Source organism: Megascapheus bottae, chromosome 17 (assembly GCF_031878675.1).
Source record: "Megascapheus bottae isolate mThoBot1 chromosome 17, mThoBot2.hap1, whole genome shotgun sequence".
NCBI classification, from domain to species: Eukaryota; Metazoa; Chordata; class Mammalia; order Rodentia; family Geomyidae; genus Megascapheus; species Megascapheus bottae.
Genome location: NC_143525.1, coordinates 51,419,677 through 51,433,567, shown reverse-complemented (window position 1 = coordinate 51,433,567; position 13,891 = coordinate 51,419,677). Strand labels below are relative to the sequence as shown.

The 13,891-nt window shown below is 53.2% G+C and overlaps 1 protein-coding gene across 3 annotated transcripts in view; it reads right to left on the bottom strand.

Annotated features, from left to right (window-relative positions):
• Positions 1-12,415, bottom strand: part of Foxk2 (forkhead box K2) — a 30,398-nt gene extending 17,983 nt beyond the window's left edge. For all 3 annotated transcript variants that reach the window (XM_090351430.1, XM_090351431.1, XM_090351433.1), the window contains exons 1-2: positions 12,024-12,415; positions 1,337-1,531 (exon numbers count right to left, since the gene is read on the bottom strand). In XM_090351430.1, the coding sequence (XP_090207556.1) occupies positions 1,337-1,531; positions 12,024-12,415 (587 nt within the window). The remainder of the gene's footprint in view (positions 1-1,336; positions 1,532-12,023) is intronic.
• Positions 12,416-13,891: the final 1,476 nt, after the last annotated feature.

Genomic DNA, 13,891 nt, shown 5'->3' with positions numbered 1-13,891 from the left:
TGCTGGAACTAGTTTGAATTCAGAGCCTGGAACTCTATGACCTCAGCCACACCTCCATTTCTAGCTTTTTGCTAGTTAAGTGGAGATAATAGTTCCATGGGACCAATGGTGTTGGTAGCTCATGTTTCAAAGCCAGCCCAGGCACAAGAGTCCATAAGATTCTTATCTCCAGTTAACTATCAGAAAATCTGAAGTGGTAGAGCATTAGCCTTGAGCTGATGGGCTCAGCGAGTGCCCAGGCCCTGAATTCACGCCCGATGACCAACCAAAAAATAGTTCCATGGGCTTTTCTGCCCCAGGCTGGCTTCAAACCATGATGTATTCAGACCCTAACCTCCTGAGCATCTGAGACTACAGGTGTAAGCCACCAATACCAAGCTTTGCCAAAAAAGTGAAGAGCGAGCACAGGCCTTGAGAATGCACGCACGCACTTGCATGTGTGTGCACACAGTGTGACTCTGGGCTGGCTCAGGGGCTGGAAGAAGGAACACACGGATCCTCCTCCACGCCCAGCATGCTGACCCAAAGACCACCCCCAAGCTGCTCCCATGGCCGCACCCCTCAAGAGCCAGCTGGTCAGCACACAGGCCCCACTCCTCAGTGGCTCAGCCACCATCTGTGGCTTCTCCTCACCCCACTGTTCTCTTGAGAGCCCTGTTCAGAGGCAAAAAACTGTGCTTGGGGCTTCTGTCCCCTGCTCTGTGAGACACTAGGAATCTCTTACAAATCTAAGGCTCTTCCATGAGCACAATGGTTGACCATCAATGTAGCCAAATTTAAGTACTAGTTTTCAGAAACTGCAAATTCAGCCGGGCACCACGGCGCACGCCTGTCATCCTAGCTACTCAGGCAGCTCAGAGCTGAGATCAAGGTTCAAGGTTCAAAGCCAGCCCAGGCACAAAAGGACCAGAGACTTATCTCCAATTCACCACCAGAAAACCACAACTGGCACCGTGGGCTCAAGGGTAGGGTGGTAGCCTTGAGCTGAAGATCTCAGGGACAATGCCCAGGCCGAGTTCAAACCCCATAACCCACCCTCACCCCCCCAAAAAAAAAGCAAATTTAAATCTCAGACTTCTCACTGGTATTACAAAACTGATATCTAGCACAGCCAGACAGAGTGGCAAATGCTTGTAATCTCAGTGCTCAGAAGGCTAGGGCTGGAAAATTCAAGGACAGCTTAGGTGACATAACACAGGACAAACAGACATCCACCAGACACACATGAGCATCTCATGTAACACTACAGATGCCAAGGGCAGTCTTCAGCAATCCCTGGGTACTCTACATGCTGCAGCATCTCCCTCTCCAGGCATGGTGCCCTCGCCCGCTGTACCTGATGGTCCCCGTTGGGGAGGGGAGGGGGCTGATGAGGTGGGCCATGGTGTCTGGAATGTTGATGGTCAGGGGTGAGATGTGCGGCTGCACGGGCTTCCCTGGAGACACGGGTGCCTCTTGCTTCTCCCTCTTCTCACTGGATAGGGCTGTGAACGTGATCTTGATGTTTGTGCTCGGAAACCTGAATGTGCATCTGAAAAAGCAACGCTGAAGGTCAGTACCTGTCTGCTGCCACCATGGCCCCAGCACACAGGCAAGGACACACACAACCCCACTCAAAACTCACCCACCATGCCTGCAGTCATTTCATGACTATAAGACACTAGTCAGGACAAGTCTGTAATATTCTCAAGGTGGAAATGGTTGTGTGAGAACCGCCTCCACCTAGAAGTCTGCCAGACTCCATTTCACTCAATGGCTGCAAGTGGTAGATCATCCTAAGCTATGGAGAACACACAGTAACTGCACTGGGACACAGCCTACCACCCTGACAAAGGAGAGCACACATAGAAAGATGGAAGCCCAAGCTGGCCAGCACAAAGTGGACCCTATACTGAAGACAACCCATGTCAGAAAGGACTAGAAAGTGGCTAAAGTGGTGGAGCATCTGTTTGGCAAGTACAAGGCAGAGTTAAAACTCTACCACTTTAGTACCACCATAAAAAGAAATAAACAATACGCCCATACCTATACAAAACCACTAGTCAGACCAGCCAAGTAGAAAGATAAGTACAGGCCTCAGCAACTCAACTGCCACTCGATCTTTATTTTATTACGCTGTTTGAAGTAAATGCACAAGTGTGTGTGTGTCAGGCCACCGGACAGGCTGACAGGAATGTGGGAGCAGGGATACATCTCAGTGGCCCTGAATCCCATCAACAGCACCACTCCCCTCCCCTCAAAAGAAATAATGTGTGGATATGTATGTGTCTCTGTGCATACGCGTGTCTGGGGAGGTGTCTGTGTTTACTAAATATTAAGTGACTCGAACACTGCTTGGGGTGCATTTACAGAGCTAATACATTTTTAAAAAGTAAACCTGAACACAACCAACCAACCAACCAACCAACCAACCCGCGCACTGGCTGGCCGCCCGGGCAGCAGGGCCCTCTTCTTCCCTATTCCCAGCCTCCTTCTTTGTCAGCACATCAGTTCCAAGAGCCTTCATCTCACCTCCAGGGAGGGACGAGAGGGAACAGTGCAACTAGACTACAGGTTAAGCACAATAAAACCACTTAAATGTTTTCTCCGAGTGTCATATCTTTCATACAACTCTTAATTTATAATGCAGATGATCAAACGTAGACATTTAAATCATTACTCAGTCAGAACACTAATTCCACAAGCAGCCTGTCTCAGAACTCTAATGCTGCAGATCCCTCTTTAGGACTTCACAAATGTACATCTCCTCCACACACCTTTCTCCTTATCCCTGTCCTTCCCACGTTACACCCCACGCGGGAAGATGAACCCCTCTCCCTGAAAACAAAGCAGATACTACGGAGCTGCGAAGAAAAATACAGATGCAACACCCCCAAGAAGAGTCTGACCAAAGACAATCAAGCAGCCACATAACATACCTTCCAAATACCCAAGACAGCCTACCAGGCATGTGGAAAGGCCACATCAAAGACGGGCCACTGTCGGCCCTTTGCAGGCCGTCACTGCACCTCAGGCCCAATGCACAATGCACACTAACAGAAAGCTTTTCTCTGCTTAATAAGCCCAGATATATGTGAATGATGCTTCCTGCGTGACTTCTGCTGTCAATCTCTTTCTCCCTCTCCCCCCACCCTCCCCACCCATCTTGGCACTTGAACTCAGAGCCTGGGCACTGTCCCTGAGCTTCTTGTTGTGTAAGGTTGGTGCTCTACCACTTGACCCACACAGCTCCACTCTGGAGATTAAAGCCTCACAGATATCCTCTCCCAGGCTGGCATCAAACCACAAACTTCAGATCTCGATTACAGGTACGAGCCACTGGCACACAGCTACATTTTGTTTCTTTTTCCTTTTCTGTCCCCACCCCCAGATCCAAGACCTGGACCTGAACTTGGTACCTACAGTCAGTTTCATTTGTCAGCTAGCGATCTACCAACTGAGCCACACCTCCAATCCCTATATCTTGGTTTTTTTTTAAAGTAAGGTCTTATCCCTGGCAAGGTAGGCACAAGGTGAACCATGAACCCACTCCTGCTCTTTCTTTTCTACAAAAACATTTCCACACAGCCAGTACACTCCCATGTCACGTGTGCCGGGTCTGCATGCAAAACACACAGGACCCAGTAAGAACAAAGACAACGGCTGGGACAGTAAGTTCAGAGTGATTTTTCCTTTCCCAACATAAACTTACTACCTGTGTTAAGTGTTGTGTGTCTACTAATGAGTTCTTCTACAAAGAAGGGGAGATGCCCAATTTGACACACATGTAATCCCATCCTTGGAAGGTTGAGGCATGAGGATCAACCAAAACCCAAATTCTTTGTCACACATTACTTTATAACAGTTTCAAAGTTTTAACATTCTAAAACAGAGTTTAACCATTTAGAAGATTGTCAGCAAAGGCCCAGGGTGGGGTGTGAGCCACTGGAAGAGCCTGGCATGTATGGTCAAGGTTCAGGTTCAGGGCCCAGCACTTAAAAAGAAAAGAAAAAAAAGAGAAAAAAGAAATTAGGAAGTGGGGCTGTGTCTCACGGGGCAGGGCAGCAGCCAGCGGCCTTGAGCTGAAGAGCTCAGGGACAGCTGGTGCCCAGGTCTGGAGTTCAAGACCCATGACCAATAAAAAAACAAACAAGCAAACAAAAACCCTATAAAAATCATAATTTGGGCCAGGCGCAGTGGCTCACGCCTGTAATCCTAGCTACTCGAGAGGCTGAGAGCTGAGGATCAAGGCTCAAAGATAGCCCAGGCACTCAAGCACTAAAGCACATTAGACTCTTTTCTTTCTTTTTTTTTTTTTTTTTGCCAGTCCTGGGCTTCGGCTCATGGCCTGAGCACTGTCCTTGGACTTTCTCAAGGCTAGAGCTCTACCACTTGAGCCTCAGCACCACTTCCGGCTTTTTTCTATGTATGTGGTACCGAGGAATCGAACCCGGGTCTTCATGCATGCTAGGCAAGCACTTTAACCACTAGGCCAAACTCCCGGCCCCAGCACATTAGACTCTTATCTCCCATTAACCACCAGAAAACCTGAAGCGGGACTGTGGCTCAAGGGGCAGGGAGGTAGCCTTGAGCTGAAGAGTTCAGAGACAGTACTCAAGCCCAGAATTCAAGTCCCACGACAGACAAAAAAAAAAAAAATCATAATTTTCCAGGCACTGGTGGCTCATGCCTGTAAGTCTAGCTACTCAGGAGGCTGAAATCTAAGGATTGCAGTTCAAAGCCAACCTGGGCAGGAAAGGCTGTGAGACTCCAATTAACCACTAGAAAACCACAAGTAGGGCTGTGGCTCAAAGAGGTAGCTTGCCGGCCTTGGGCAAAAGAAGCTCAGGGATAGTGCTTAAGCACTGAGTTCAAACCCCACAACTGATAATAATAATAATAAAACAATAATTGCGTTCAGATACTTAAGACAGAAGACTATACCCCACTGCCTCAGGTAATAACTGGAAAGGCCTCATGGAAATGAAGGTACTTTAAAATAACAACTTACCCAGGAGCATTTAAAATGCTAATCAAAACTAGTTCTCAGGAGACCAGGGAAGGCTCAGAGATTTCACCTTAGGTTGATCCTTGACTAAGTGCAAATGCAATCAGGCACAAAGCCAATTAGCAAGACTAAGGGAACCCTTGGCTTTCAAGGAAATCTGCCAAAATAAGGCACAAGGAAAGGAACAAGGACTTGAGTGACCACACAGCTAAGAGCCATGATCCAAAGGATTTCTACAGCCTTACTCAAACAGAAACAGCAAACTGACAGGACGACACTGACCAAACTGACAGGTGGAATTTAAAGTCTTTGTACCATTTAACAAAACCAAACCAAACCCAGCAAACATTAGGAAAAGAGAATCTGACATCCAGAGCTATGACACCTACCTAAGTCAAATACCCAGTTTTTATGACAACAACAAAAAAGCAGAGATGGGGAGAACTGAGATTGGGGAAGGGTTCACAAGACCCCTATCTCAAACAATAAAAAGAGGTGTATGGGGATGCAAGCCTGTCATTCTAGCGAACAGGAGGCATAAAAAAGGAGATTGCAAGGCTGGGGAGTTTGGTCTAGTGGTAGAGTGCCTTCCTAGCATGCACGGAGCCTTGGGTTGGATTCCTCGGTACCACACACACAGAAAAAGCCAGAAGTGGTGCTGTGGCTCCAGTGGTAGAGCGCCAGCCTTGAGTAAAAGTGCTCAGGCCCTTGGGAATCTGAGGCTTGGGCTACACCGGGAGTTTCAGTCTCAAAAAAGGCAAAAGGAACTTACAAGTCAGTATTTGTGAATCAACTCTCCCCTGGCAGGCCAAAGCCTCACCAGTGGTGGTGTGCACAGAAGAGGACCCCATGGTAGAGAATTAAGCAGACCTTGCAAAGCCCACCTCCACCCCAAGCACCACCATTACAAATCCAGTTGCTGCCACTGGCTAAGGAAGCCCATCTTCAGGCAGGCCCACAGGCAGAGGTCTGGGAGGAGCACAAACAGAACTGGGGAGGACGTAGGCTCAACACCAAGACTGGGGACCAGGCCCCTCAGGTGCTCTCCACCACAAAGCACAATGTACTGGCCACAGAAAGGTTTTGTCAGCCGTCAAGCAGGGCATAGAAGGCCCAGGATGCCCCTCACACCAGGGACCACATCCAGTGCAGGGCATAAGGAGAGAAACCATTCAATCAGCAAATAAAGGACATCAATTAGCTACCGTTCCCAAAATCAGTTTTAGTAAACTGATTTTTTAAAAATCATTTAGACTGCTGTAGAGCTTAGTGGTAGAGTACATGCTAACCCTGTACAAGGCTCCACGCTCCATCTCCAGAACCGAAAATAAATGAGGAAAAGTGTATTTAAGCCAGGCACTGTGGCTCACACCTGCAATCCTAGCTACTCAGGAGGCTGAGATATGAGGATCAAGATTCAAAGTCCGCTAGCCCGGGCAGTCCTGGGCTTGAGCTCAGGGCCTGAGCACTGTCCTTGGGTTTTCTCAAGGCTAGAGCTCTACCACTTGAGCCTCAACACCACTTCTGGCTTTTTTCTATGTATGTGGTACCGAGGAATGGAACCCGGGTCTTTGTGCATGCTAGGCAAGCACTCTACCACTAGGACAAACTCCTGGCCCCCGACCCGAGACTCTTATTTCCAATGAACCTCTAGAAAACGGGAAGTGGGGCTTGGCTCAAGGGTGGGGGGTAGCCTTGAGCTGAAGAGCTCGGGGACAGTGCCCAGGCCGAGTTCAAGCCCCATGACCCACCAAAAAAAAAGAAAAAAAACACAGTTTTATTTGAAGGGAACGACCATTTACTTAATTTTTGGCAGTAAATTTGGTTTGAACTCAAGAGACCTGGGCTTGCTAGGTAGGTGCTCTACCACTTGAGCCACATCTCTAGCTGGGAGCCACTTTCAACTAGTGGAGGACACCATAAGAAGAGAGAGGAAGGGGACGTGAACACTGGAATCAAATGGTCCCATTGGAGTAGGGCCAGCACCAGACGCTGTAGCATGGATAGGAGGGAGGAGGGACTCAAACCACGCCCGCCATCGCAGCAGCTTTCCCAGACGCATGAATGTGAACAGCAGGGGCTGGCCTAGAACTTGAGGACAGGGGCCTGGGTCTGCACGTGTTCCTCAAAAGAAGTAAGGACACAATGTAGGACGCAGGAGGAACTGCCAGACAGGACAGTCCTTGAAACTCTTTACCTCCAACGAACCCCCACAAAGCCGCAAGTGGAACTGTGACTCAAATGGCAGAGCATTTGAGTGTAAAAGCTCAGGGAACTGTCCCAGGCCCCAAGTTCAAACCCTAGGACCAGTACATACACACACACACACCCACCCCTACATGGCAGTCATTAAAGCCAATTAATGTGTACAAAAGTACATCGACATAACCGGTTCCTGGCTCTCAGCTCTACTGGGCTGTTCTCGGTAAACAAGCCAGGCCTCATCAAAGGCTCAGCTCTGACTCGCTCTGCTCACACCTTCTGTTGAGACTATCTCATTGCCTTCCAACACAACTCTGTTCGCCTTCACCCTTCAGGCTGCGAGGGCCTCAGCTGTGTCACTGGTGGTTCCTTCATCCACCTAAGCCTGCTGACTAAAAGGCTTTCCCTGCCTGCCCACTCTAACATCCTCTCCTCCTACTTGGAACTCAAGCCTCTACTTCTCTCTCTCTTCCACCCTCTAGCCCCCTCCCCTTCCTCACCCTGGAGACAGTCAAAGCCTCCCCACAAAGCTGTGGTCCTTTTCAAAGCCCTTCCTTCCCACTCTCTGTACTGGTATTCTCTGGGAGCTGGACTTCTCACCAACCCTTCCAGAGTTAAGATCTAGAAAACTCCAGAAGGGCTGGGAATGTGGCTTAGTGACCGAATGCTTGCCCAGCATGCATGAAGCCCTGTGTTCAATTCCTTGGTACCCCACAACAGAAAAAGCCAGAAGTAGGGCTGTGGCCCAAGTGGAAGAGTGCTAGCCTTGAGCAAAGAGAAGCCAGAGACAGAGCCTAGGCCCTGAGTTCAAGCCCCAGGACTAGCTAAAAGAGGAAAGAAGGAAGGAAGGAAGGGAGGGAGGGAGGAGGGAGGAAAGGGAAGGGGGAGGGACAGAGACAGAGAAAGTAAGCTCCAGAATCTACAGCCTGGTTATCTGCAGTCTTCTCCAGTCTTCATCTTACAAGTACTCTAACACATTGAGCAAATCTAATGCGATACCAGCAAATAACAATTTCACACATGCAAAGGAAATGCTTTCCAGGGGCCAGGAGTGTGGCTTGGTAGTAGAGTGCTTGCCTAGAATGCAAGAAACCCTGGGTTCAATTTCTTGGTACCACATACAGAGAAAAGGCCAGAAGTGGAGATGTGGCTCAAATGGTAAGAGTGCAAGCCTTGAAAAAGCTCAAGGCCCAGACCCAGAGTTCAAGCCCTAGAGCTGCCCCCCCCCCCAAAGGAAGTGTTTTCCGTTATGAGACAGGATAGGAAGGCAGACAGCCATGTTTCTAAATAAACATTTCAGTTTTGTACACTAGTGCTGGCAACCACTCTTACACAGCAGTATGTGCCTATCATCTTATCACTCTGGAAGCTAAAACAGGATTAAGGTTTGAAGCAGCCTGGCCAGAGAAGTTTCTGTGAGACTCTTATTAACCAGCAAAACAGCTAGGCTGGAGGTATGGCTCAAGTAGTAGAGTATAACTATAAGCAAGAATGGAGGGGAAAAACACAAAGCCAAGTGTCAGCCCTCAAGAACACAAGGCAGAGTTCAAGCCCCAGTTCTGGACTGTCTGTCTAAATATCAGGAGCACACACTGGGAAAGCCAGCACTCGGGAAACTAAAGGATACGAGTCACAGGTCAATCCTGCAAGGGCTGCATCAAGACAAATTTGGTGACAGTAAACTCAACTTCTACTTGTTTCTAGGATCTTACTAATTAAAACTGACAAATTCACTTGGCATTGTCAGAGTACAAGTAACTGCTACAGAATTGAGTATTCTTACTCACGGATTATACACTGGGTTTTCTAACACAACAAATGGGAAAAATAAACACTCACATCCAATGACCCTCCCAAACCTTTCACTTTGGACAAGCAGGGATCCGGCCCTCTAAGGATGTGTCCTCGTCTTTTCAACAATCAGTGAAAAGTATGGCTCTACCAGGCCACCTCATCCTGCCCCACCCCTGTTCTAGTCTGAATTCTACTTTCCCATGTGCCACACTGCTGGCCAAGTCACATCTGAGAGGCCACATCCACTGCCCTCCTCCAGCTAGGTCCCAGTGGCGCACCCCTCTTCACTCCCCAATCCCAACAACACCTGCACTTCCAGTGAGTCAGAGGCACGGATGGGAATCCTTCCACAGGGCCCTACAAATCTGGCTAAAATGGAAAACCCCATGCTCTCATGCACACCAGCCCCACAAATGCCCCACAGAGGGCCTGGGGCTCACCTGTACTCTCTCTGATCAGTCACTGGAGTCGATCACCACAGGCAAGGTCAGGACAGTTTCTCCCCCTCATACAGTTTTCAATGAAAGGAGCACCTCCTACCCACCTCCCAGCACAAGCCAGCAGGGCCTATTGTGGGTTTGGGGTTTTTTTTGGTAGGTCATGGCTTGATCTCAGGGTCCCTGAGCTTTTTTGCCCAAGGCTAGCGCTCTACCAATTTGAACTACAGCTCAAAGTTCATTGGAGACAAGTCACAGACTGCCTGGCGGGCTTTGAACCGTCATCCTCTGATCTCAGCCTCCTGAGCAGCTAGGATTAGAGGCGTGAGCCACTGACACCCAGGCTGGCCTTCGGAGACAGGGTCTTGCTAACTTCACCTGGCTGGCCTTTAGTGTTCAATCCTTCTGCCTCCAAGTCTAAGGAGCTGTGGTTACAGGATGCAATATCATAAAAAGTCCTAGCATTCAGGGGACTAAAGCACGAGGATCATGAGTTCAAGGACAGCCTAAGCTATTCAGTAAGACCCCCGTCTCAAACAAACATCCCAAACCACCTAAATTATTGTTCTTCCTATGTTTCTAAATTCTCTTTCAGTTTTTAACACAAGAAACAAAGTATAAACTTAAAGTTGTTACTGGACTATATTCAGAGGTTCAAAGAAGAGCTCACTCATGGACTGTCTTAACTGCAGAGACCTCAACTCAACACACACAACCTGAAACAAGCATTGAGAATATTCCAGACAGGCACAGCAGTTCCTTTCCTATAAATCCTAGCTACTAAGGAAGCAGAGATCAGGAAGATCATGGTTCAAGTACAACCCAACGCAAAAAAGTTAGCCAGACCCAAACAAGCTGGGCATGGTGGGACACACCTTTAGTGCCAACTATATGGAAGGACATAGTTTCAGCTTTATGACAAAAAAAAGGGGGGGCTGAGCTGGTAGCTCATGCCTGTAATATTAGCTAATTAGGCTGAGATCTAAGGATCGCAGTTCAAAGTGAGCCCAGGCAATAAAAAGTCCACTTAATTGGAGACTCTTATCTCCAATTAAGCACCAGAAAATAGAAGTGGCGCTGTAGCTTAAGGGGTAGAGCAGTAGCCTTGAGCTGAAGAGCTCAGGGACAACGTCCAGGCCCAGAGTTCCAAGTCCTATGACCAACACCAACACCAACACCAACAACAAAGGGGGCTGAGGGGGGAAAAATGGCTAGGGGCATGGCTTGAGAGGTGGAGCACCTGCTGATAAAGCGTTAAGACCCTGAATTCAAATCCCAGCAGATAAATAAATTCATGTGCACACCTGTAATCCTAGCCCTCAGAGAGGGAGTGAAGCAGAAGAATCCTGAGTTTGAGACCAATCTGAGCTACAAAGTGAGATCTACCTCAACACAGACACAGACAAGACAGACAGAAAGAGAACACTTCAGCTGCTTCAGAATTACTTTGTTACACAGGCTTTTACATTTCTTAATTTGACTTCTCTAACTTAAAACATTAAAGTTATCTTCTTCCACAAAGGCTTTCAAAACCATTTCTACCCTGTATGGTACCAGCCATCTACCACGCTAAAATAAAAGTCTATAAATCAAGGGAGAAAAAAATGGTGCTGCCACATCCTTTTTTTATCTCACAGGGTACAGAAGGTAAACTTTCATCCTGTTAACAGTCACAGCCCTCGCCCCCCATCTCCCTTGTGTAAAGGTAAAGCCTGGACCTCTGAGTCCATCTCACCAGCCTTCCTACTCACCTGCACGGCAAGGCTCACTCCACCTGCGCTTTTTACCTTCTGCTCCCTCCCTGAAAGGTCCATTTATTTCCATATTCAGCATGTAGGCCCATGCAGAAGGCAACACGGATTGGTTTTGTTTTGAGCCAGCGTCTGGCCTGGGATTCCAGATCCTCCTGCCTCCCGTGCCTTAGCAACACCAGCGATCCTGGCCGAAGAGTTGTAAACTACCCGTTTTGGTGGCTGGGGCCAGGCTGAGCCACCCGCGCACATCCACATTTCTGTGAACGCCTCTGACTCGCCTAGCGGGCAGTTCGCAGTTTCCACTCCGCGCCTGGCACTCCCCGCCGCCCTCTATCCCCTAGAAAACACGCAAGCAGGCTCCTGGCGTGATTTTCTTCCTTCTCCAGTACAGATGCACATGAGCGCAGGGGAGGGAACCCCGTCCTCTGCTGCGCCCTGCCCTGCGACGCCTCACCCCAGGAGGGCGCGAGCACACTCCGCAGGGCTGCCGGGCACCCGCGGACCCGCGTCCCGCCCGCGGACAAAGGCTGCGCTGGAAGGATCCAGAAACGAGCTCAGGGGGAGCGCACGGGGCACCGGCGCGCTTGAGACTCCGACCGCCAACGGGGGCGGCCGCGGAGGCCCGCGACGCCTCCTCCACGCCGAGCGCCCTCCCGGAAGGGCTCCCGCAAGCCTGGAGCGCGGGGCGGGCGGCGCGGCGAGTCCCCGGCGTGGGCACCGGCGCAGGCCCGGGCGGGGTCCGGCGGGGCGGGCGGGCGCCGGGCCTGGGCCCGGGCGCAGACCTCGCTCGCCGAGCCCGGCGCGCCCCGCGGGGCCCCGGGTCCCGCCCGCCCCGCCGCCCGCACTCACACGCGCGGCAGCTGCAGCGGCGGCGCCCCGCGCCGCTGGAAGACGCCGTCCACGAACACGCCGTTCTTGCCGAGGCAGCGCAGGTAGAAGTCGCCGCCCGCGTCGGGCCGGGGCTGCGCGGGCTCCGGGGCCGCCGCGCCGGGGCCGCCGCCCGGGGGCGTGAAGATCTCCAGGTGGCGCCGCGAGATGAAGCTCGAGTGCCCCATGCTCACGTCCACCGAGCCCTGCGACGAGTTGCGCCCGATGGTCACCGAGCGCTTCTTCATGAGGTACTCGAACTCGCGGCCCTCGAGCCGCGCCACGGCCCAGCCGCCCGGCGGGCTGCCGCCGCCCCCGGCCCCGCCGCCCGCGGGCGGGGCGCCCGCGCCCGAGAGCGCCGCCGCGGCCGCCATCGCCGGCGAGGCCCGGCCGATCCGCGCGGGCGCCCAGGCGGGCCGAGGCCCGGGCGCGGTCGTGGGCCGCGCTAGGCGAGCACGGGCGCCGAGGCCGCCGGCCGGCGAGGAGAGCGGCGAGGGCGGGCGCTGCCGCGGCCGCGCGCCGGGCCGCCTGACGGACGGGCGCGGCGGCCAATGGGCGCGCGGCACGCAGTGGAGCTACCGCGGCCGGCCAATGGCGAGCCGCGCTGCCGAGCGCCGGCACGTCGGGCGGCGTCGCGCGACGCAGGCCGGGCCCGGCGGCGCGGAAAACCCGCGGCGGAGCGCGGCTCCCTCGCCGGGCCGGGGCGCACGAGGCGCGGGCGGCGGAGCCAAGGTCACCGCGGGCGCGGGCGCGGGCGCGGGCGGCTTCCCCGGCGCCGGCCTCCCAGCCCGCCGCGGCTCCCATGGCGGGGCCCGCCGGGCAGCGGCCGCCTGGCCCGAGCGAGCCCGGAAGCCGGCCGAGGGCTTGGCGCCCGGGGACGCGGGTGTCCGCCGGCCGCCGAGGGCCGCGCCCGCCGGGCTCCGCCGCGGGAGAAGCCCCGGGCGCGCAGGGCCCGCGGGGCGTCCGCCGCGCAGCTGCTCGGCCTCGGGGAGGGCCGGGCCGCCCCGGGCGGACCCGCGGGAGCTGGCGGACACCCCGCTGCGAAGGAGCGGCGCCCAGGTACTACGAGGCCGGCGGGCCGGGCTCTGGGCTCGGCCGTCCGAGCTGCGGGGCGCGGGGCCTGGCGCGGGCGGCGCTGCCAGGCCGGGCAGCTGAGCGAGCACAGAGCCCCAGACCGAGAAAACACCTAGCTGGTGTGCTCAGAACACGGAGTGTGCCATTCACTGCCGAGGACACCGGAGAGGAGGACGGGACGCCCGGCCGCTCCCCGCCCCGCCAGCGACCAGGGACGTGGAGGTGAGGCTGCGGCAGTGAAGAGTGCGGGACGGGGTCCGGCCCGAGTCCGGCTCCCGCTCGGCACATGCCAACCGTCACACAAACGTCCCCTCCGCAGTCGGCTACGGGCGCGGACACTCAATAACAAATGGATCTCAACTGCTGCCGAGACCGTGGGGTGTGTTTTCCTGGGCGCAGGCTTTCTGGTGCTGTGTGCTTGAGGAAGGGAGCGCCCTCCGCTTGATGTGCAGGCCAGGACATCCATTCCCCTGGTCAGTGTGCGATCCAGGACATCCATTCCCCTGGTCAGTGTGCGGTCCAGGACATCCATTCCCCTGGTCAGTGTGCGGTCCAGGACATCCATTCCCCTGGTCAGTGTGCGGTCCAGGACATCTATTCCGCTGGCTCAGTGTACGGTCCAGGACATCTATTCCCCTGGTCAGTGTGCAGTCCAGGTCATCTATTCCCCTGGCTCAGTGTGCGGTCCAGGACATCTATTCCCCTGGTCAGTGTGCAGTCCAGGACATCCATTTCCCTGGTCAGTGTGCGGTCCAGGACACCTATTCCCCTGGTCA